Source organism: Pecten maximus, chromosome 17 (genome assembly GCF_902652985.1).
Source record: "Pecten maximus chromosome 17, xPecMax1.1, whole genome shotgun sequence".
Classification (NCBI taxonomy): domain Eukaryota; kingdom Metazoa; phylum Mollusca; class Bivalvia; order Pectinida; family Pectinidae; genus Pecten; species Pecten maximus.
Window position 1 is genome coordinate 2,209,215 of NC_047031.1, and position 25,032 is coordinate 2,234,246.

A 25,032-nucleotide genomic window follows, 5' to 3' on the forward strand; every position below is an offset into this window, starting at 1 on the left:
TATGTTCAGGGGGAAAAATTTTTGCAGGACCGGCATACCATACTGACTACTAGATGATATAGGGCAGGATACATTACATCATAAGTCGGACTACCGGATTGCATAAGAGGGATTCCTTCATAGCTTAGAACTATCGGATGTCATAGGCCGGATAACATAATCCCTAAGGCCAGTCTAATGGATTGCAGACGGCAGACATCTGTATCGTATAGGATACTGAATATTAGAGGTCGGACAAGATATATCTATTTGAAATGTGTGCATGAAAAAAAAACAAAAAAACAAAAACAAAAAACAAAAACAAAAACGAAACAAAAACAAAAATCGCCATAAACAAAGTAACTGAGGCTCACTTAAAAATACTGCCACCCCGTAATGACATTGTGAAATTTGACTTTTAATCTTGACCGATAACCGATAGACCCATGACTCTCCAGGTGTTCATGGGATAATAATAATATACATATAAGATTTCTTATTTCAAAGGTGGTCAAGTGTGACATTTGTCCTTTGACCTTGGTTGATTACCACCAAGATATAGTTAAGTGTTAACCTTGACAGTGTGTTACAGTGTTGTGAATATGATAGATACATTTGTTAAGGGGGTTCATTAAGTATTATATACCTCTCTCAATTCCTCCTTTTTTCGTTTCTCTCTCAATTTCCTACCTCTCCGTAGTCTCTAAACCCCCTCCCCTGTCTTCCACCCTCTCAATATACCTTCTTTCCCTGTCCAATTTTGAATTTCCCCCAGTCTTCCCTTTCCCTCTCTCAATTCACCCCTCTGCAGTTTCTTTTTCCCCATTTTTCCCTGTCCAACCCTTCAAAACTCCACCCACCTCAATTCACCCCTCCCCCAGTCCCCCTATCAATTCAACGCCTCCCCTGTCCCTCTCTCAATCCATCCCCTTCCCAATTCCTCCTAATTACCCCCTCTCACCTTCCTTTTTCTCAACTTACCGGTCTACAGCGTTCTCTCAGGTCATCCGGTCTCCCTTACTATTTCCCTCTTCATTCAGTCTCTCCACTGTCCTCTCTCAACTCATCAAACCTCAGCTCCTCTTTTTTTTAATTTTTAGTAGTAGTGTAATTAAGACGTTACAATTTGTTTCCGATAATGACATATTGATCAGGGCTGATTGTCCGGGAACAATGTATCTGTTACTACCGAAACTTTCCGGGCCTGCGAATCTCTCATTCTCCATAAATCAATTAAAATATATAAAACAAATTAACATACCCTAATAAGTGTCGTCATACCAAGTGTAGAATTTGAACTTTATCTATTGTTAAATCACGCAACAAGTTGTATATCAGTCCCGCGCTATCAAAAGGAGAGGGAACATAAACAAAAACCTGCCTCCCAAAATACACACGAATACACATCACGCATGCATCTCGCACACAGGGAAGGCCTCCTTAAATTACCTTAGTTGTTGGTAGGACGTCAAACCATACAAAACAAAATCGAACAAGTTGTATCAAATTATATTATTCACACTTGATTGACCAGATGGAAGCGTTTGAGGGGTCACATTGCGGGAGGAAGCTGGAGTCCAAAGGGAAGAGAAAATCGAACCCTGACCGCCTAGGGGAAAGACAAGTTTGTTACAAACTACCACTGAGCCACCCGGCCGAACTCGGCAAGCATTTGCGCCGTATACAACTCGGTGTATTTAAATAATGTACAGACAAAAGCGTCTACTTCTGGCTAGTATTAATAGAAAAAAATGTTATCTCTACTCTAATTCATACTAACCAGACCCAGACACCTGTTGTACAAATAATAGTATTCTATAGGTTTATTTCAGAACAAATCTTTGCCTGATAATTCACAATATTATATAATTCATTATTTATCAGTCAAATAACACCGGTGACGGTTTTTATTTTAGGATGCATAACTTTAATGGTCTTTCCAAACACGATTATACTACAGGGGCATGTCTAGTCTTATCTTAAAAGTAGCCAAAAATACATATATATTGAAATATAGGTATTTCTAACTATTTCTAATATAAGACTAGACATGCCCCTGTGACCATACGTCTATAACCGGACGTTTGACAGTCAGGAAATAATAATCACAGACTCTACGACATTTACATAATACCAAGAACTCATACAACAGGATGTCGCGTTTTCACTTTCGATTTGTGAAGGTCTGAATACAACGGATGTTTATCAGCTAACAGATGGATGTAATATATATATTATACCAACTATACCTATCTATTGTGTATAACACAGTAAGTCGGAGTATCAATGTCAGTTTTAGCCGTAATACTCACCCTATAATGGTCTAAACTACGATAAAACCATCGATCGTTTCCAGCCGACGAGTCATTTCTTTACTTCCTTGTCGTGTATAATAAACAGATCACTGGCGGCGGGCGGTATCATAATTCCGGATATGGCAACATTAAACGATATGTTAATGTTTTTTTTAACTAATGTAGCTATCCAATTGCGTTATATGTGTAGAATATATAATTAGATTAAATAGAATATATTTCTATTACCACACAATTTAATGTTAATAAATACAGTTTTATTTACCCCGTGTCTGTATCTATATAGTTAAACTGGTATGTAGATGTTATTCGATTACCTATATCTATATATATATATTTGTTTTAGTTTTATATCTTAAACATCAATATAACTAATGATGTGTCGAAAGGTCAAGTACGTAATAACGACGGTATGAACCAACCTAGGTACTGGATCCTAACAGACTATAATATCCCGTCATATATTATCATAGATAGGGTTTATAGTAATTAATGACGACGGTATGAACCAATCTAGATACTGGATCCTAACAAACATATGTCTGCTGTCATATATTATCATAGATAGGGTTTAGTGAGTAATAACGACGGTATGAACCAACCTAGATACTGGATCCTAACAAACATATGTCTGCTGTCATATATTATCATAGATAGGGTTTAGTGAGTAATAACGACGGTATGAACCAATCTAGATACTGGATCCTAACAAACATATGTCTGCTGTCATATATTATCATAGATAGGGTTTAGTGAGTAATAACGACGGTATGAACCAACCTAGGTACTTGATCCTAACAAACAGATGTTTGTTGTCATATATTATCATACATATCCAATGTGTGATGTGTGTACAAGTAGTCTACACGATGAGCGAACGATAGAATAACTGTGCGATTGTTTCAATATTAATACAGTATTTATTATACAATATTTATGATATAATAAGTAACTTCCGGTATACAGCAATCCAGGGTTTGACTGACTTCGGTTGTTCTCGGTTTGGTCGGTGTTTGTATAGTTCATATTCAAATTAGTTAGTATTAAATGCTGCGACAATATGTTCTGGTTAGTTATATCATATAAATTATTCAGCAAGTCTGATTAAAACGGTTATTAACATTTATTCCACAACTTTCTAAGGATTGTTATCTATATATATACGTCCTTGATACGACACATTCCGTATAGTCTGACAAGTTATTCATTATATACACATATCTGATTAAAACGTTTCTTTTCTACAATATTATGGAGTGTTATGGGTATATATATATTTCAGAATGTCTCCTGAAGCGTTGAGTATCTACGGTAGAAAAATAAAGAAATATGTAAAATGTGTACTTTACATCTGAATTGGTCAATGGCGATGGTTACACCTTCATTTCAAATTTGATACGGACAACAATTTAATGCACATTTTCGTCCGATAGTACGATTTAATTGTGATGTATATACGGTGTGTACACGCTGTGTTGGGTGTATTGTGCGATCACACAACTGTATACATACCCACCGCCTAACACGTTTATGATAGACATTTTAAATTTTGCCCGACACGGACTACTGACACTGATACTGACAACAAACTAAAGGGAAAACACACACTTTTAATCAATTGGCTAAGACAAAAAACAAACTACTTTTTCCCCTTCTCATTTATTATCATGTTAGAATAAACGAATTATATTTGACACGGAAGGAGAGAGAAACTCGAATTAACTTTGAATTTATATATAGATATTTCCGGTTTGTGTCCGTTATATAAGCTTAGTAACGGAAGCATCGTCTTAAAGTGTGTAAACGTTAAATTTGATGCGTATGAATACATTGTTGATTCATCACGATAAGCCGGACCGATGTGAACAATTAAGGTGAATACGCAATGACTATTTTCTTTTCTGTTTTAACTTTGTTTCCAAACATTTCCTATATCTTGTTAATTCCTCCATTTGACAACCTTCCCCGACAATGTGGAATCAGCTGTTTAGCCAGTCTAGTCATTGTCCGGCTGTTACGTCTATTTGACAACCTCCCCCGACAATGTGGAATCAGCTGTTTAGCCAGTCTAGTCATTGTCCGGCTGTTACGTCTATTCGAATAAAGCAAAAAAAAAAAACAAAAAAAAAACCGATTGTAGAACAGCATAATGTTTGCTATTAAATAATTGAAATACACGTATATAAATTAGTAGATAATTACATATTACATGAATACGATATATAATATGTACCCGACAGAATTAATTTTTGATACTTAACCTTAATTGACACCGTTCATAGATAGCTTGAAAATCTCTGATAAGTCCAAAACGTGTCATAAAGCAGGGTTTTATTTTTCCAAAAATTCCTTAGCTTGACTCAGGGAATGAACAAGTTTAACCTGACATGGACGCCAATGTCAAATATGTTAACCCTAGTGCAATTATAAACACAAACAACTAAATTTTTTGTCAAAGTGCAAATTATGTAAAAAAAAAAACAACAGTTTTTTCCCCAATGAAGTAAGTTAGATGGACTATGGGAGAGGATAATATAGCCCCACAGGAAGCCTAAAGTTAAATGTCAGTACAATTATCTGTTTACTGGATAGCTGGGAGGGGAGGTATTAGTGATACCTGGGAGGGGGATAAAGGTGATACCTGGGAGGGGAGGTATAAGTGATACCTGGGAGGGGAGGTATAAGTGATACCTGGGAGGGGAGGTATTCGTGATACCTGGGAAGGCAGGTATAAGTGATACCTGGGAGGGGAGGTATAAGTGATACCTGAGAGGGGAGGTATAAGTGATACCTGAGAGGGGAGGTATAAGTGATACCTGGGAGGGGAGGTATTAGTGATACCTGGCAGGGGGATATAAGTGATACCTGGGAAGGGAGGTATAAGTGATGCCTGAGAGAGGAGGTATAAGTTATACAAGGAATGGGGAGGTATAAGTGATACCTGGGAGGGGAGATGTAAGTTATACCTTGGAGGGGAGGTATAAGTGATGCCTGAGAGGGGTGGTTTAAGTTATACATGGAATGGGGAGGTATAAGTGATACCTGGGAGGGGGAGGTATAAGTGATACCTGGGAAGGAGATTTTTGAATCATACCAAGGAGGTGAGGTATAAGTAATACCATTCAATATTGTCGAATATACATTTTCCTGCAGAGTTTTAAAACAGACTAAAACATGTAGGATCTAAAGGAGACATGCATGAACAATCTGATTAACTATTATAGTGATTAAGTATCAAATAAAAATGGCCGCCGATCTGCCAGTTTACATTTCTAATCTCATTCAAAACTGCCATAGCACTTGCTTGTTTGTTCATTATTTGTTTTATTATTATTTATATTTTGTTGATGATTTCGATGATTAACTGTTTGGGTTACGTCATTTTCATATCTCTTTGTTGCTTTTTCGCAATTTGCCACAGTGCGTTTACATCTAATGTAAATGCAAACTTACTGTTTTGTACATGCACATGGACATTTTTCTGAATGAAACAAATTCAAGACATCCTGCTAGTTCGAGTCTTTTTTATTATTAAACCGGAGGCATACAATAGGAAAAGCAACCCCTTCCAAAACACCTATATGTCAGGTAAAATCATGTCAGAGTATACGTCTTGGCCGTGCCGACGGGACCTCAGAGGATGCATTCCGTCGTCCGAGTAAGGCCAACTCCGAGTTACCGCGGTGTACGAACGGTTTTGTTTAGCCTTTACTCACACTTGCGCGCTTTCTCTCAAATTCACACTTTAATTTACATATAACTTGTCAACAACCCCAAATACGGACATACAGAAATAGACGACTACAGGTAAGACACCACACACATCTATAAATAGTAACACGGTAATTTCCACACTAAAATACACAGGTGACGAACCTTAAGTACAACCCAATAATATAAACTATCTAACTAATTACATCATTAACTCTCATCAATAAAAATAAAGCAAAATTTGACCAGGAGTCTGATACGGTAAACTTTTTAAGTGATCAGCTCACAGCTGTATGTCATTTATACATAATAAAGCGGAATTGTATCAGACTGTTACGGTAAATAAACATCTCAAACTACCAGCCTACATTTATGTCTGTTTTATACATTTTAAAGCTGAATAATATCGCGAGTTTATCACTATTTGCACTTATTTACCATAGATACATCAGGAGAATACTTTATTTGTCACGCATCAGTGTTTGGAACATGGTGAATATAAGTGTCCTCATCTTCGCAACGGAACCAGTTAAGACGTCGAGTGACTTTGAGTTTGTTACCATTTATCGATTTTGCCCATGGGTATTTAATTCCGTTTGATTACGTCAGCAGTTCCCGGAATTGTGTCCCGTCTCCAGACATCTGTACAACGTTGTGTGACGTACAACCACACACGTAGATGTTTCCCTCTCTGTCCACGTCTATTCCCAAGGGACGACTCACGACTCCGACCTTCCGCACGTCCGTGTGACGTTTGTCCACCGACAGTCTGGACACCACGACGTCTCCAGTATTCCATCTACAAGGTGTATTACACAAAATCAGACCTTACCGAAACACATATGCTTCGAACTAGTGATATCAGGTAAAACATGAAATGGAAAGTGTTGGTATTAAGATCAAATTATCATAACAGCAATGGTATTAAATTCCATTTGATAAAAGGGATAATTAATCAAAGTTTAATTGGAAACCGACGATTTCTGCGATGGTGTAGCAGTTGAGTTGTATATAAAATGTCGTTATTGCTGTTTTAAGTCATAATATGTCACTATGCACTTCGATTGTTATGGTAAACATGCATCTCAGGTGATCTGCTCGTGCTTGTGCATGTTATACACATTAGTAAAGCCCAAAGACCCGGATATGGTTGTTTCCATAATTAGTGACAACAAACTTGTCATCATTTACAGATATTGCCATTGGATTGTTCATCCCGTTCGAAGACGTCAGCAGTTCCCTTTCGTGTGTCCCGTCGCCAGACATCTGTACTACGTTGTGTGAAATATCACCACAAACGTAAATGTTTCCCTCCCAGTCTACGTCTATTCCCCTTGGACACATCACGACGCCGACCTTCATCACGTCCGTGTGACGTTTATTAGCCGAAAGTCTGGACACCGCGACTGCTTTTGGAATGTCATTATAGATACTGACGAGTGTATCTCCCTTTACTGGGTCATGAGTGAGTGAGTGACATGTACTCTTGTACCGACGTAACAAGTCAGCCACGCCGCCCTCTGTAACACTGTACATCCCTTCACCATATGTACCTATGACAAACTCCCCATCTGTATGTGTTATACCGTAGCAGACCTCCTCGTTTGACATCCTGATCTCAGACGACAGGGAGAGTTTTGATGCCTCGACTTTCACGACATGTATACCACCAGGACTGTAGACAGCGACCGCCACAGTGTTGTTGTCCACCAGACACAGATCATTGGGATATCCTCGAATGGTCAACTCGTCCAGGAACTGGCCTTTGTCTGTAAACAGTGTTATCTTATTGTTTCGGTCATCACTTATCTTTATTTGATCACTTGGGAGGTACACAACACCATGAACATAGCAATCGTTTTGATCTGATCGTATCTTTATGCTGAATTTTCTGATTCTCTTCACGTTGCATCCTAACAAGTATGGTACTACATGACAATGGCTTCCAGGAATACGCCGAGGTTGTTTTTTTATTATGATCTTTCCCATTGCGTCATCATTAACATTGTGGAGTCCACTTGCACAATGATGTTTGATGCTGACGGACGTGTACGACTTTCTCATGTCCGTTATCATGGCCTTACACGACTCCACCTCTGCCTGACCTCTCTGGTACAACACTATCTATGGTGGCATATTTCTGCCATCGTGTTATTTTAGGTTGCGTTACGGTAACACGACTTGTCGAGATAATTATGTCGACAAGTCGTGTTATTAACACGGTAAGTCGTGTTATTATGACGACCTGTCGCGATAATTTATCACGACCGGTCAAGTTAGGTTATCGCGGATCTCGAACTAAAATATGCTTTTGCCAAGATATGCCATCTACTAATGTTGTCGAGATAGGTTATAAATGGACACCCAGCCGTCTCGGGCTTAAGATATTTTAAATATAACCGACACTAACAAATTTGTGTGATTGATTTGCAGATACTCCATATATATTTTAATAGTTAAAAAAAGCTTTGAATTGATACTGATGACTTTCAGGTTTTTCAAAACTATTAACAAGTTATTGATTTCCACAGGCATTTAACTGTATATATAGGTTGGTATGCAACATTTGATCATTGATAACATTCCTTTGTAGAACACATTATATGGTTCATTTTTGGGTTTAAATTCTGTTTCTTCAGATTTTGATTGGAATTAAAATTCTATTGAACATTAACTTTTGTTTTAATTGTATTCAAATGTGTTTTGTAATTTCTTTCCATACCTTTTATATTTGCATTAAAAAAATAAATGAAAACATACAGGTCACCATTTTGGATAAATAATCAAACTGTGAGTATTTTATTGAGGTACTGTACAGTAAGGAAATACAATTGATGGATAATTTAGTTATGATCGAATACGTTTTAGAAATTTTAATATTTATTGAACATACTGTGTGCTCTGTCCAATGTTGTTTTTGACAATATTCAGATCTGAAGTATTATTATTAATACTTTTAAACCAAATAATTGAGCTGATTTACCCATGTCTCACTGTAAAGCCCGAAACGTTCCGAAACGGTTGGGTGTCCATTTATAACCTATCTCGACAACATAAGTAGATGGCATATCTTGACAAAAGCACATTTTAGGTCGAGATCCGCGATAACCTAACTTGACCGGTCGTGATAAATTATCGCGACAGGTCGTCATAATAACACGACTTACCACGTTATTATCTCGACAAGTCGTGTTACCGTAACGCGACCTAAAATAACACGATGGCAGAAATATGCCACCATAACTATCGTCTCAATGTGATCATTTCTCTCTACGGCGGTAACGGACGACTTCATGGTATTCAGCGTACTATTCATCAGACGTTCACACTGCCGTAATGACGCCTCCGTGTTTCTCTTCTCTTCTTTGAACGACGCGATCAACTTGTCTGTTACGTCCTTCTGTAGCGTGGTTAGCCGTTTATCGACCTTTTGACGTAGAGCAGTGATACTCTGTAGTGCGGTTTCCTGGTTTTGTACCAGATCTTGAAGTTGTTCGTCAAAGTCCTTCACTATAAAGTCAACAACCTCCGCGTTTTTCTTCAACATGTCCTGTATGTCTGCCAGCTGTGATCCATCTTTTAATTTCTGAAAATACTCTATCGCTGTTGTCACCACTTCACAACGCCTGTGATCTTTGAAAACGCATATCTGGCATCCTAATAGTTTATGTTCCTCACAATACCAAACCTTCTTCTTATCGTGCTGGTCACTTCGAGGGACTGACCTTTCCTGTTTTGGTCGCGCTCTACAACATCCAGTTATATCCAAGATGTCACAGTCACTGTGTATGGTATCATGTAGCTGTACCTTACAGGCCTCGCAAAATGTCTCGTCCATCTTTTTGCACCAGGATTTCGCGGGGTTAGTCATGTTACCTTTTGTCTGACAGGGTTTACAGTACAATGGTTCAGACGATCGTTCCTTGAGCTTAATGAGGTCCTGGATTATAGCGTTAGTAGGGAACTGTTCTGCCCATTTGTCCTTAGATTCCAGAGGATTGAAAGACAGTATCTCCCTCCTACAGACAGGACAAGGGAATAATGTTTCTGACGCCATCTTCCCCAACAACTCCTTGGTGATGTAGGTCCCGAGGCATTCCTGACAAAAGCAGTGGAGACAGGGTAAGGACTTTGGTTTCCGAAGTCTCTCAAGACAGATAGGGACAGTCAAGTAAGTGAAAGTCTAGTTCCGGAGAACGTCCACCTTCGGCCATTATGAGCGTCGAGATGGATGAACACAGACCTGAAAAAAGGAAGCATGCATTTTTTTCTCTGGGCAGTTTATATAATTTAATTACTTTTACGAAGTGAGGAGCATTGTTATGAATTAAGTATTCATTATCTCCATCTATTCACTTATAATTACATTTCCGTGAAAACATTGATAATATCATTCATATATGACATTACTTACGCGTTGAACTGTGTCTATGTGGTATGTATAATCTATCTCAACGCCTTACAAACTAACAACACGATGCCCAATAGTGCATTATGGTGTGTTTGCTTACAAATCTCCGAAGTTAAAATCAATCACCAATACCACGCAAAACAGTTCAACGCTTATATATACATTCACCTAACTTAAAACGAAATGGTAATCGCTTAAAGATCATATCTAAAATTCATAATTCCCGCTTTACCGAATTATTTTTTGTTCATTAAAAGAAACAGCTGGAAGATGGCCGCGTGCTAATTGGCAAACAAAATAGTACACGGAATATTTAAATAACACTTCAATTTTGTCATCAATATAGTACGCATATGCAGATTGTCATAATGCTTAATAGTATGCTGATCGCATGAGGAGAACTTGTCTATTACAACAGGCCAGCTGGGCCATAAATCAAGTTAATATTTAAATATATCTAAGCTAAAGCTACCTTATCGTACATATTGACACCAACGCAGGCGTAAAACGTAAACTTTATTTAATGTATAATTACAAAACAGGTTGTATATCAATTTCACGCTATCACAAGCAGACGAACATAAATACACAACAATCTCCAGAAAATACACCCAAATACACGTCACACATGTATCTCGGGACACTACTTGTGGGGTGAAACTGGGGTAAAATACGACCGGGTTCGAGCTGATGACCTCATGCTTTTTAAGGTAAAAAAGAAAATAAAAATAAATCTGTCAATAACCACCTAGATGTAAGTCAAGTTAATATGTACCATTGTGTCATCCAACCAAACTCGGCCTTACAGAAAAACAGTATTTCAATCAGATACAAATATAGTATTCTACACGTTGACTTTTAATTGATCTGTTTTAGATAATTTACACTGTTATGATTTAGTATATAGCAGTCAAAAATACATGTTAATTAAACATGGTTCTGAGCATTTGTGTTAGATAAAGTATTTGAAAATTCCGGAATTTTACACCGAAAAAGGTTCATATTTAAAGGTGATGGATTTAAATGGTCTCGCCAATCATAATTTTACGTCTGTAAACGCATATTTTCAAGATAGTCAGGAGATGAAATGAAAGATTTAGCGACAGTTGCTCGCTACAAAGTAACCATACAATGTGGCGTGGCGTTTTCACTTTCGATCTGTGTAGGTATCAATACAGCGGATGTTTATCAGCTTTAAAATGCGTACTTGATATATAACATATAGATATATCTATATATTTTATGTGTATTGTAGTAAGCACGTAAAGTAATATTAATTTCGGAAGTAATACTCACCTTGGAAAGAAGTAAAGAACGAGAAAACCACATATCGTGTACGGGCGACGAGTCATTAGTTTACTCCCTTGTCGTGTGTAGTATACTGATCACTGGCTGCAGCCGGTTCCAAAATTCCGGATACGGTATTGTTGGATTATGTAATGTTTTTTTGGACAAATATAGATATTAATTTTTGGTATATGTGTAGACGTTGTTTTTTTTTTTTTTTTAAATATGTATTTATTTATTTTGATTTATTTATAAATGCAAACGTCATTGAGTGTTATCATCATGCAGGGTGAACGTATCTTAACGATACATTACATTCATGCATTATATCATTTTTAACCTTGACGATAATACATCTGATATAAATATGTATTTGAGAGCAATGTGTGTTATGCTGACATTTATCAAAATAATTGGTACTCAAACTGCAGATAATCAATATTCTTGGTGAGAGCTAACTGTTTTGTGAATCCCCATTTTAATTCTTGTGTAAACATCTGGGGAAATACTTCTCAAAATAACACTGGCAGCCTAGATAAACTACAAAAAAGGGCTGCCAGAATAATCTTAAAATGTAATTTTAATACTCCATCCCGTGATATGTTTAAAAAGTTGAACTGGCTGCCATTCTCAAAACGCGTTTAATCACCCAGTCAGTTCTGATGTATAAAGTTTTACATGGCTTGGCTCCTAATTGTTTGAATAATTTTAGATTTGTCTCCGCTGTCAAGTCAGGGTATACTAGAGTATCGTGAAATAATTTATTTTACATTCCTGCTTTTAAAACAAAAATGTCTAAGGGTCCATCTACATGGAACATTTTACCAGAACGTGCCAGGAATTCTACGTCACTATTATCATTCAAAATGCCAAAAGATTTTTTATTGACTCATTTTAAATTATACCAGTAATAGCTACTTTATCAAGACTTTCTGGCTATTAATTATTTGCTCATCTGTGATATTACATGTTTTTTATGTCTATTTTGTAATATACTGTACATATTATGCTTTGTGAACGTGACCAAAATGGAGACGAGTCTTTGACTCATTTTGTTATCAAGTTTTTAAATAAAACTTTATAATTATCATTATTATGATAACGATAAGTCTGAAGGGTTTGGTTTGGTTTATTTGTTGAAACAGCTAAGGTCATTCAAGAACGGCCTCCCGTGTTTGAGACACGCCCGAGTGTGGTGAGTGCGTATGTGTGTTGCGGCGGTATGTACGTGTTAGGCCTTCCTGTGATAGGTCGTAACTTTTGCCGATTTATAGTGCTACCTCACTATAGTATACTGCCGAAGACACCCAGTAGGACACCCCACCCGGTCACATTTTACTGACAACGGGCCAACCAGTCGTCCAACTCACAAAATGCTAGGAGTAGTAAGTACCATGTTTAATGACTCTGGTATGTCTCGGCCAGGGGCCAGTGAGGCATTGTCAAGGGAAACATTAGAAAGAAGAAAGTTGTTCAGAAAGGAGAGAAAAGACAAAACCCAATTTAAGTCGTTTCTTACGATCATGCGATGGGGGCAGCAGGTACGATTCTTACGCCCTACCTGCAGGGCAGAATTTTGAAGGGATACAAAGTCTATGTGATAATTAAATACACGAAATAAATATTACAAAAGGACAAAGACTTCCATCACTGTCAATGCTTCATATCGATAGAGAAATTCCAGTTGTTACGGACATTGTTTTGGACATTTTTGCAACAAATGAGAGTAAAAAGATATTTGTTTATTCAGACAGACGATTGTCTAAACTCTAGAACCAGATGAGAATTCATAGTTCATATTTGGATACATATACATCAGCCTTAATGAGAATAAAGATGATATTAAATGACTGTCTCAGAAAACAATTGCACAACTTTATAAAATATTTAAAGCAATTATACGTTTGGTTACACACCAGTGCTCCCTATAGGTAAACACAGTATGCAAATATGTGTTAAGTGGGTATGATAAAATGTAATGGATCATGCTGATTCGGTATATAGGGAAGCTGATCGTAATAGGTAAACATCGACAGAACTATGACAATAGCCAATGAAACTTTGCAACAGACGGGCTCGTGTAGGCGACAAACATGTAACTACATTTGTAACTAACTCCATCAGATAACGGACAATTGTCTATGAGAACACGCAATAGACGGTTAAATGTTGGTGGTAAACCTAGAACTAACAAAATAACGCCAACAGGTCACTGACTATAGTCGATGAGAACTAGCAGTAGACGGTTAAATGTATACCAGTAACTACCTAAGGCCCACAGAACACTGACAATAGTCAACGAGACGAAACCTAGCAAAAGACGAGGTCATGTTGGCGGTAAACATGTAACTAACTAGCTAACTAACGCCGATAATTCACTGACAAAAGCCGATGAGGCCTAGTAATAGTTTGTTTCTTGTTGGCGGTAAACCTAGAACTAACTACATGTAAGGCCGACAGAACACTTTTGTTAGTCAATAAGACGAAACTTAGCAAAGGACGGGCTCACGGTAAACCAGTAACTAAGCCAATTTGATTATTTAGCATCCTGGCTATGTTGTCCATCAATCAGTATGTTTTGACTCCGAAATCTCTGAAACCCGATACGTCAATTTGTTTGCACGTTTATATGTTTATTTTCTGATAAACCTGAATCCAGAGGTATTAATCCGTCAATCCATCAGTATCCTTTCTTTCCAACCACTATGAAACTCATGGTATCAAATTATCTGTCCAACAGTGTGTCTCCTCTCGGACATCTCTAAAACCCACAATTGTGAAATGTTATTCTAGATTACCGATTTTCAGTTGGATGCCATGGTTGGATCAGGTTTCACTTAACTTTTTTGATATGTTTTCCATTCCAAACAGACATAATTTTAGCGAATTTGAGATGTAGAGTTTACCTCCATCTTCATTATCCAAAAAATTCTGTAATAACCTCACTGTTATATGACTAATAGGTATAAGTTTCTACCAAAAAAGAACTTTACCTAACTGATCTGTGCAAATATCAGCGTTTCCATCAATATTCGATCCATTTAGATATCGATTTACTTGTTATTGATTTTACATCACATGACTGTAACACGTATCATAAGTTATACATTCTGCAGATCCATGTTCCCAATACACCTAACAATGCCTCAATAATTCATATAAAACAACGTAGAAAAAAAGTTATTAGCACAAATAATCGATAGAATATTGGGACATTTAGTCGATCAGTGAGAACATGGGAGGAAAGCGAAATACTTACAGCGTATAGACCTTCCATGTATCAATATATTTTTCACCAGTTATAGTTAATAATCATGTAACTCAGTAGATCACCAATGAGCCGTGACGTAAAATTGATTATGTTGATAAACACTACTAAATAAAAAGAATATCTAACTAGAACATTTTCGAAGCAAATTCTACTTTTCAATGAACACCTTTTGTTTGTTGATATGTTTCGATACACAAGGTGGCAAGTGATCGTTGCCATATTAAATGATCAAGATGTTGTGTTGTTTTATATACAAGTCCAAATATAATGAGATAATCCACCAAGAACTTCGCTGCCCTCTGTCAATTCCCCCTATGAACACGACAAAATAAATAGAATATCTAACTAAAACATTTCCGAAGCAAATGTTACTTTTCCATGAACACTTTGTTTTCTTTTGGTTGATAAGTTTCGCTACACAAGGTGGCAAGTGGTCGTTGTCAGACTATATGATCAAGATCTTGTGTTGAGTCTGTAAACGTCTACACATGAACAAACCAAGTGCCAATACGTCTGGTAACACTATCACTCCTATAACCGTGACCAGAATCGCACAAGCTACACTTCCCATGACTACACTACTGGGTCGAGAGTCATACACGCTGATGAGTTTACGCTTGTAGGCAGATAATTCGGTTTTGTTTACTGTCAACTGGGCCCTTAACGCGGCAATGCTCTCTTCAAGCTCGTATTGGTCAAGTGTTCTTGAAGTTACGTTCTGAGAGGAGCAACATCTACCACATGTGTGGTTTTCTGCTGTAAAAGGGACAAGAGCCGCTCCCGTTGTTATAGCTGACATAACAGATGTTGTCGGATCATATGACGTCATATCCGCTTCCGTCCTAGAAGTCGCAATAGAAACAGTATACGATGGTTCAGGTTCTGATATGCTGAAATCTGTGGATGTATCCGTAGATCTGGTATCATTTACTTCCACTAATTCTGTTGATGATGTTATTGTCTGATCCTGCACTGCTGTTGTGTGAACCATTTCTGAAAAGAAACATCAGTTATTTTTTAAGTCTAACTAAATGTCAATTACTACATGTATTTGACCCCTTTCCACCGGTCATCAAAATGGTACTTCTTGAAATGGTAAAGACGATAGATTTACATAAAGTGAACGACCAATTTTATCTCTTGATACCTCTTGCTAAAATGTATAATACTGATTTGATAGCATGCATAATACTTTAAGTTCACTGCTACCATAAACTTATGACGAAATAGGGAAAATTTGGTAATGGAAATATAACCATAATCCATTTCCTCAGGAAATGTTATACAAGATATAGCCGACCTTATATGAATTAGTTCACATCGGTTTCAGCATTTCATTATGATGAATACTTACCTGTTTCACATAAAACTCGATATCTGGATTTACAAAGAGCCGAACTCATCAAATTAAGTCCCAATTTGACACATTGCTGGCGAGGGCACCAGTTAGGTTCATTATCTTCATTTTCCCATCTACCCCAGCCGGTATACACCCATGGGTTAGAGTCCTTAGTCAGGTCACACCTAACTGAGTCATTGAATCTCATACCAGTCCAGTACCTTTCCTCGTCCCTTTAAGACAACAAAAGTGAAACATCAATATTGCAGTAATTTCAGTAGATTTACGCAATGTCGATGATACAAATCCTAGCGGAACTTTATCAGAGAAAAAAAAGTTAAATGCATTTATTTAAGTAATGGACAGTGCTTTTAATGTTGTTATAGTCGATATGGCAGCAAGATGTATATTGGGCAAATGGTATGGGAAACCTGTTAGGGTTCCCATGTTACATTTGCCCACCATACATCGTGCTTCCATATCGACTATAACAATATTAAAATCGCTGTCCAGTTCTTATATTTATATTGTCTTACCATTTTCCTCAACTTTGAAAAAACTGAACCAACAAAAAAATCAAGTTTTTTTTATTGTCACATGACCCACTGCCTTGGGCACTGGGTGTTATGGGTGGTAATTGTCTCTTAGTATTGTGTCAACGGGATAATGTGGAGCAAATGTAAATAGTATGTATGCTGATTGGAGCTATTTGGTACTTTCCTTACTACTGTTTTTAATTGTTCAAATACTTTACTTTCGACAGGTTTATTTTTTTAACATACCAGCTGTGTTTTTTTTTTTTCGTCACTTTGATAGAATATTGCGGAATTTACAGTTTGTATATAACGCTTGCTTTGCCGAAATAGACAAGTAGCTTGACAAATTAAATGCCGAAATCAAGACCCATGCCTAGTAATGACACATAGAAACAATTGGTCAATTTACTCCTGTTTAATTGCAACAGAAAAGTTATTTTTAATCTGGAAAAATATCATTTGGTTTACTACTATTTACATGAAATCAAATTTACAATTCTGTTTTGGAAACCAGGCTTTGAGTTGTTGACAATGTTTATGTTAGTTAGCCGCTAACACCCACTTGTTAATTGCTTAACAGTTCACACACCAGAGTTATGTAATGTACATAAATATCCAGTCCTATCATAGCACCGTTTCAAAAAATAGTTTTAGTCATAATTATAAATATATATAAAAAGATAAAACATAATTTTTCTCAAACTGGTCTAAACTATGCATGGATTTATCAAACAACATGTCCTTTTATAATATATGAATTACAGAAACTTGTTAAAATAGCTTGAATGATCAATTTGTTGAGTATCAGAGGTCAATATGTAAACCACCATAGATAACATAGTGTGAGTTTAATAGATACTTATCAAACATCCCACATACTAACTGTAGCTAGCTTTACATAATGTTTATGTTAAAAAAGTAAATCTATGATTTTATTATTAACTTGAGCGACCACTGTCCATTCATGATTTTTAACTGTATTTGTTGCATAAACTATATGAATGACACATACTATGATATATATTGAATCATTAAGGATAGAAAACAATGTAGTTCCAACAGCTCAGTTTTACAGGTAAATTGTACATAGTGCTACTGGTGTCCAACTGCCCTAGACGCAAACTGTATCCAGAGCTCTAGATTTCTAGTGACAGGATGATAACAATATGTAATAATTACAGGTAAGGCTTTAGATTGGTTTTGGGAAGTGGTGAATGTATACATACTACCATGTGTTCTTAACCCTATAAACCAATTTGCTAACCATGTTACGCCTTAATTTGAACGTGGCCGTATATATCGTATATGAATAGGTCATTGCACATGTCCATCTTATCTATATTGTTTACAATCTAATTAAAGTTGAACAACCAGCAGAAACATAAATAGGCCAAACATTATATCATGATTTTAAATTAAAGATACGTCATACATTTATTTTTTAAAACAAAACAACCTATCTTTGTATATCAGAGAAATCATAACGTCTGCACGCAGTTATCTCCTTTCTACTCAAATGGAAAGCTACAACATTAATCCTTTCCTTCATGTAAGGATATACTATTGCTGTCCAAATGGTCATGTCTGAACGGAAGCAGTAATCTAATCTGAATTTACACGCCCTGCTTTACACACCCTTATGACAGGTCCTGCAGCTGACTACTAATTAACTCACCTGGCACAGCACTCATGCGTGTCTGACCAGATTCAGTCATTGGTAAAAATACCAGATACTGACACATATTGTGTGTAGTACACGATGTCATACTTGTGTAAACATTGTATTAAAGCAATAGACCAGGTAATGCTCGTAAATATATAATAAAAACTTCTTTAATGATACATTTAAATTAACCAAATTAATTTAGTTTATTTTATAATTACTTGCCATAGAGACGTATATATTACATATATAGTCTCTGCTGGCCAGTCAATCAGCAGTTAACACCAAACCTTCACTGAGTAGTTATATTTTCCTTTCATTTTAAGAATGTCTTATGTTTGATACAACACTTATTAAAAAACATATAATTCATTAATACTGTATAATTCTAATATCAATAATTAACATGATATAATTTGTATACATTATTTAAATTACCTTCCAAGTACATCTCTGTAAATACATAATAAATTTAACCATTTTATTTCAAATTCCTTAATAAAATGTATTACATTTAAATTATATTTCAAAAAAATATAAAACAATAAGCAATCAACTTTCATAGGAACGTATTACAATAAAATTGTAACGCTGTCTTTCCTACATCTTTATAAATACATATATTTATTTAACATGAAGGTAAATGGAGTGCACTCGGAGTACACTTGTGTGTAACCTTTAGTCTACACTCAACTGTACCTATGGTGTTTGTGTAACTATGCTATATGTTATGTACACATCATGTCACATCGAATAAATATCAACGAAATAAAAAAAATGTGAGATTCAGCATTAAACTTTTAAACACAACTTCAGTCTTTTAAACTAGCTTCCAGATAGCATAAACACTTCAATAGGGCTGTTTTCCATTTGACATATATACTTCGTCATGCAGCATTAATTGATATCAAAAGGGAAGCATGTTCGTTATTGATTAATTGACTATATAATTCACCTTAGCGAGTAGCAGGTGCTTGTTGTGTCTATGATACTAGACAGCTATTTCTATTTAGTACTCATTGATGCATACATACACTCACCTTTATTATTTAGATATACAGAACCTGTATTACCACGCCGTAAACGTATTGCCTAGATACTATATAGCTAATAATTTTCGTGGGAATTATATTTTCGTTGATGTGTGGAGTTGTTGAAATACAAAATGATTAAATGTGAACTAATTATACAGCTGGAAATATTAGTAGGGACATAAAGTCATTTCAGAAAAAAAGAGTATTTTGTTCTTACCAAATCCTAATTACCGATATGATTCTCGATACCCACCTTTTCTTTAAACTCGTTCTAAGACAATCAGAACAGCAAGACTAAACCAACAACCATCCACCATCGCAACAACCCTTACACATAATATTACTGTTTTATTGAATGGGTGATACTTACATATAATTTGCCTTGTATTGATCGTGAGATGTTAAGTTATCCAACTTTTCCTGACTATCTAGAACGATCAGACGACCGTTCAATTCCTCACAGTATTCTTCAGCAGATGTCCAATTCATTTTTTCTTGACTGACCAGCAGCTCCGTGAAGAGAGGCATTCCCTCTGCAATTGATGAAGACGATTAACCGAAATCATTTAACACTATTATAAACTGCAAGTCGACGATTTCTCTTTGAACAGCACTTTTCGAAATCAGAGTCCATTTACATGAGCAATTCATTTTGGCTGTCTTTAGTTCACCTTTACAAATGTTAAATTTAGGTCGTTTTATTTTAATGTTATATCAACAATAAATGTCACTTCTTATTTTCGCTATTTCCCTTACGCCCGTTTTTTAATTAGTCACAGAAAGAGAGTAATGTGTTTCCATCCGAGATCGATGCCGCGACCATCGGCTTACTGATCCGCTGCTCTACCAACTGAGATATGGAAAATTCACCCATGCGTGAACTAGAATGCGATCATATCACTAAGTACACTAATTATAATTAAATCATGTCATGCTACCCTTTTCCTTATTCCATTTCCTTTTCAATATCGTTCTCCATTGAGCATACACTAACCCGTTATATCTTCATCGAAGCCTACCATTCTCCTATAGCTTGCTTTTGTGTTATGTACAATTTTTTTCCAATTAAACCTGCCACAATACGCCTCTCTAGGAAAGAATGCTGATTTGTGTTACATTCAAAGATGTATGCCCACATGATTATATTTCTGTTGTAGGTTTATGGTGGTAATGCTCTGACATAAAACACATGATAGAATATGGTGAGTGCTATTTCACGACGAGTGTTTTATCTCCTGTCCTCACTCGTGCGGTATACACTGTCATTCTCAGTATAGGTATATGTTAGCAGAAAAGTCATGACGGTAAAAAATACCACAACAAAACAGTTATATAGCTTTTTATCTTCCCTTCCGATTCCTCCGATTGGTAAAGGTTAATGTTCAAAACTAGGATAAACTAATGATATCACTTAGGTACAACTACCATTTGACGTTAATGATATGCTATTTAAACTTCCTCAAATCATATTTATTTTGAAATGGGTAATAGGTGTATACATGATGTAAACTAGACATAGAATTATCATCAATAATATAATCTATTTTAGGTTTTGTCAATTTCAGCTTGTTAAGCAGAGTTTAGATATTTTATCATCTCTTAGCATATATAAAATTGAGATGAATTGCCTTACCTCTCAAGAGAAACGTCCATAACATCACCAAAACCACGACACTCATTCTAGTTACGTCCATTGGTGTATGATAACGATGCTGAATCGTTGATTAATGTCGCAAACGCGGTAATACCCGTATGAACATGCAAAAACGTCTACGTGTGTATAAATACTTAACCTAGTTTCGTTCTGTATTAATTATTCACAAGTCAACCAGGCATGCTGGTTGCTGCCACGAAAGCAATGAATATAAATGGGCAAAATCATATGATGACCTTCGACTCATAGAATCAATCTTTGTAAGGTAAGTAGGTTTATTACATTTTTACCAGTGAAATATCAAAAATTATTCATTCTATAAAAGTGATATTTTTCACTAGTGAAAAAATATCACTTTTGCTGATTTGACCAATCAAATTAATGATTAGAAAATACCAAAATAATTGACCAATCAGAAAGCCCGACATATATGTCAGCACCTGGACAGGGGGAACTACTTTTTTGTATGCAAGCATTCGCTGTAGGCCTAGTTAGCATACGGGGTAGGTTTTTCGTTGATAAAAAAATGTAATAAACAGAATATCTAACAGTGTCTTCAGTAATACTCGCGTTGCTAATATTTTGATATTTTTCACTCGTGCTGCGCACTCGTGAAAAATATCAAAATATTAGCCCCACTCGTGAAATATATTTGGTATTACTGAATACACTGTTAGATATCCTCTATTTATGTTGAGGGTTTGTAGGTTGCTCATTAAGTAAAGATTGTGGTAAATAGGTCCGTATTGAGGAGTTTGTTAATAACCTAATATCACGTAGAGATTAAGATAAGCAGGTCAATATAGAAGAGTTTGTTAGTAACCTAAACAGGAACAGATTGAGGTTAACAGGTTCATTTTGATGTGTTTGTAGGTCCCACGATATCAAGTAAAGATTGAATAAAGTAGGCCAATATATAAGAGCCTGTTTGTAACCGACAATCAGGAAAGATTGGATTAAGTATGTTCATGTTAAAGTGTTTGAAAACTCCACGATATTCAATAAAGTCTGAGGTCAGTAGATCAATATTGAAGAGTTTGCAAATTCCCCAATATTAAGTAAATATTGAAGTAAGTGGGTTTATGCTTGAAGACTTTGTAAGTTCCCTGTATTAGTGAAGATTGAAGTAAGCAGGTTCATGTTTGAAGAGTTTGTAAGTCCTCATTATTGAGTAGAGATTGAAGTAAGCAGGTTCATGCTTGAAGAGTTTGTAAGTTCCCTTAAATTAAGTAGAGCATGAGATAAGTACGTTCATGTTAAAAAGTTGTAAGCTCGACACATATTCAGTAGCAATCTAGATAAGTAAGCTCATATTGAAGATATTGTAAGGTTATCTACACTTTACTGGTATAGCCAAACGATATATCAGTGTTTTTGTTGTTGTTGTTGGGGTTTTTGTTTTTGTTTTTAATTTTGATAAAAAATATTAATATTAAATGTTATACATGACAAACATTCGTTTAATCGATTCTCAATTGAAATCACCCTTTCTTTTGTCACCAATTCGCTCCGCCATTGTTGATCTCGGATGTAGCTCATACGGCTTTGTGCCTGCAGGTAGGGCGTAATAATTGTACCTGCTGCCCCCATTGCATGATCGTAAGAGGCGACTAAATTTGGGATATTATCTTTCCTCTTCTTTCTTAACAACTTTCTTCTTCCTAATGTCTCCCTTGACACTGCCTCACTTTTGGCCTGTAGTTGAGCGTTTGCCCCTGTGAGGAAGGCTTTGGGTTCTGTCCCCTGGCCGAGACACACTAGAGTCTATAAAAATGGTAGTTGCTGCTCCTGCTTAACGCTCGGCAAATTAGGAGTGGGACGACTGGTTCGCCCGTTGTCAGTATAATGTGACCGGGTGGATTGTCCTGCTGGATTTCTTCGGCAGTATGCTTCAGTGAGGTAGCACTATAAATAGGCAAAAGTTCCGGCTTATCACAAGGAGACTTAACACGTACATACCGCAGCCTCCCAAAACACACATACGCACTCACCACACGCATGCATGTCGCACGCACGGGAGGCCGTCCTTAAATAACCTTAGCTGTTAATAGGAAGTTAAACCAATAAAACCAAACCAATCATACGGCTTTGTCGAACATTTACTCCGTGTAATAAGCATAATATAGGATATATATTGAAATGTCATTAAACATCAAACTTTATTTGGTTGCATATACTATTTTTTTGCTATTATCTATTAATGTGAAAGTACCTGGATTTGACCCAGGTCATTTCACGTTTATCTTTCCGGAACATCTAGAAGGTTGTATTGCCAGGTGTTTCAGTCGAGAGCAAATGCAGTAACGTGTGTTTCTTTTCTTCCATTTTCATTTTTCCCAACAGTCAGAACCAATATTTAAAGAATATCCGAATTCCGACATACCGAGATTGTATCAACCGGGAAAAAAGCATCAGTAATGGTTGTCCATACCATTGTTCAGCATAATTTCAGCTATTTATGCATTTTCTATGTCGAAGCACAGTTTTGTAATCTTAAATTATTACGTTTTAGTTTGTGATTAAAAGTTCGAATCCCCATCAAATCATGATTATATTTTTATTCTACCTCTCTTACTGAAATCACGAGGCCTTGTCCCGATACCGGTAACCACGACCCAGTCCTGGCATCTACTGACTGGTTATCTCCAGGAAGAGTATCGTCTCTGGTCAACAATAATTGCCGAGGACTTTCGAACCTTCCGCTCACTATTACCTCGAACATACCCCCGCCCCTCCCGCATTCAAGTCCCGATATTTACCCAGTCCCGCTTCCTTCTAATTATTAATCCGGACCAGACCAATTATTTAGTTTAGGTACCCTTCTGATTCAGTTCTTTTTTCATAGTATTCAGTAATCGCTCGCCATTCATTTATCAAATTATTCATGCCCATTCATGTATCTTAGTTAACGTTTACACCCAAGCTCGGTTATATATTGATCTAGTAATTTCCTGACCAAGTCCCACTAGTCAACATCTATCTGGCTGGCCCTGTCCTGCTACCTGGTAATCAGTAATCTTCCCGCCAGGTCCCACTACCTGGTCAACAGTAATATGCCGGCCTTATCTGACTGCCTGGTCACCAGTTAACTTCCGCCCGCGTCCCACTACTTAGTCATCAGTGATATCAAGGCCCTACCCCACTACCTGGCTACCGGTTAACTGCCGGCTCAGTCCTGTTACCTTCTCATCAACTATCCGCCGGCTTAGTCCAGCTACCTTGTCACCAACTATCTGCCGGCTTAGTCCAGCTACCTTTTCACCAACTAACTGTCGGCTTTATCCCACTACCTGGTCATGAACTATCTGCCGGCTAAGTCCCGCTACCTTGTTACCAATTTTCTGCCGGGCTAAGTCCAGCTATCTTGTCGTCAGCTATATGCCGGCTCAGTCTCGCTACCTGGCCACCTACATTCGTCCGGTCCAGTCCTAATGTCTGGTCACAGCAATTTACATTCCAATCAGGCTAGCCGGTAACCAATATACAAGCAATATATCCGCGCCTGTATGACATCAAAGCTCCTTAATTGTCCTCACTACACATCCTACTTCGTTGAGCCAAACAGAAAAGGTCAACAGTATCTCAACTGCAAGGTGTACGACACAACATCTGATGATAATTTGTGCTCATAAAGGTTTTGGTATTTTATCCTTCTTAAATACACATATACATGTAAACAATCATAAACAATGGAAAAGGGTTTGTTTATCAATAGTGCCTTTTGTTTATAACATTTTTGTATTCTTTATAACAATTACATCCTTTGTATCTTAAATGGCATTTCTTCGTTCAGATTCGTGTGTTGTACAGTAATTCACAAGATTTGTAAATA

General features: G+C 36.7%; 2 protein-coding genes across 2 annotated transcripts in view; both read right to left on the reverse strand.

The window, feature by feature from the left end:
* The window catches only part of LOC117315980 (E3 ubiquitin/ISG15 ligase TRIM25-like), a 187,139-nt gene extending 184,758 nt beyond the window's left edge, over nt 1-2,381 (reverse strand). Inside the window, exon 1 of the mRNA XM_033870459.1 lies at nt 2,292-2,381. The gene's annotated coding sequence lies outside the window, so the exon portion shown is untranslated. The remainder of the gene's footprint in view (nt 1-2,291) is intronic.
* Nucleotides 2,382-13,350: 10,969 nt separating this feature from the next.
* Nucleotides 13,351-20,065, reverse strand: LOC117316012. Its single transcript, XM_033870499.1, has 3 exons — nt 19,917-20,065; nt 16,329-16,546; nt 13,351-15,967 (listed from the first exon to the last, which is right to left on the reverse strand). Exons 1-3 carry the CDS (start codon nt 20,033-20,035, stop codon nt 15,420-15,422), a joined length of 885 nt encoding a protein of 294 aa, XP_033726390.1. The 5' UTR covers nt 20,036-20,065; the 3' UTR covers nt 13,351-15,419.
* Between the last annotated feature and the right edge of the window lie 4,967 nt (nt 20,066-25,032).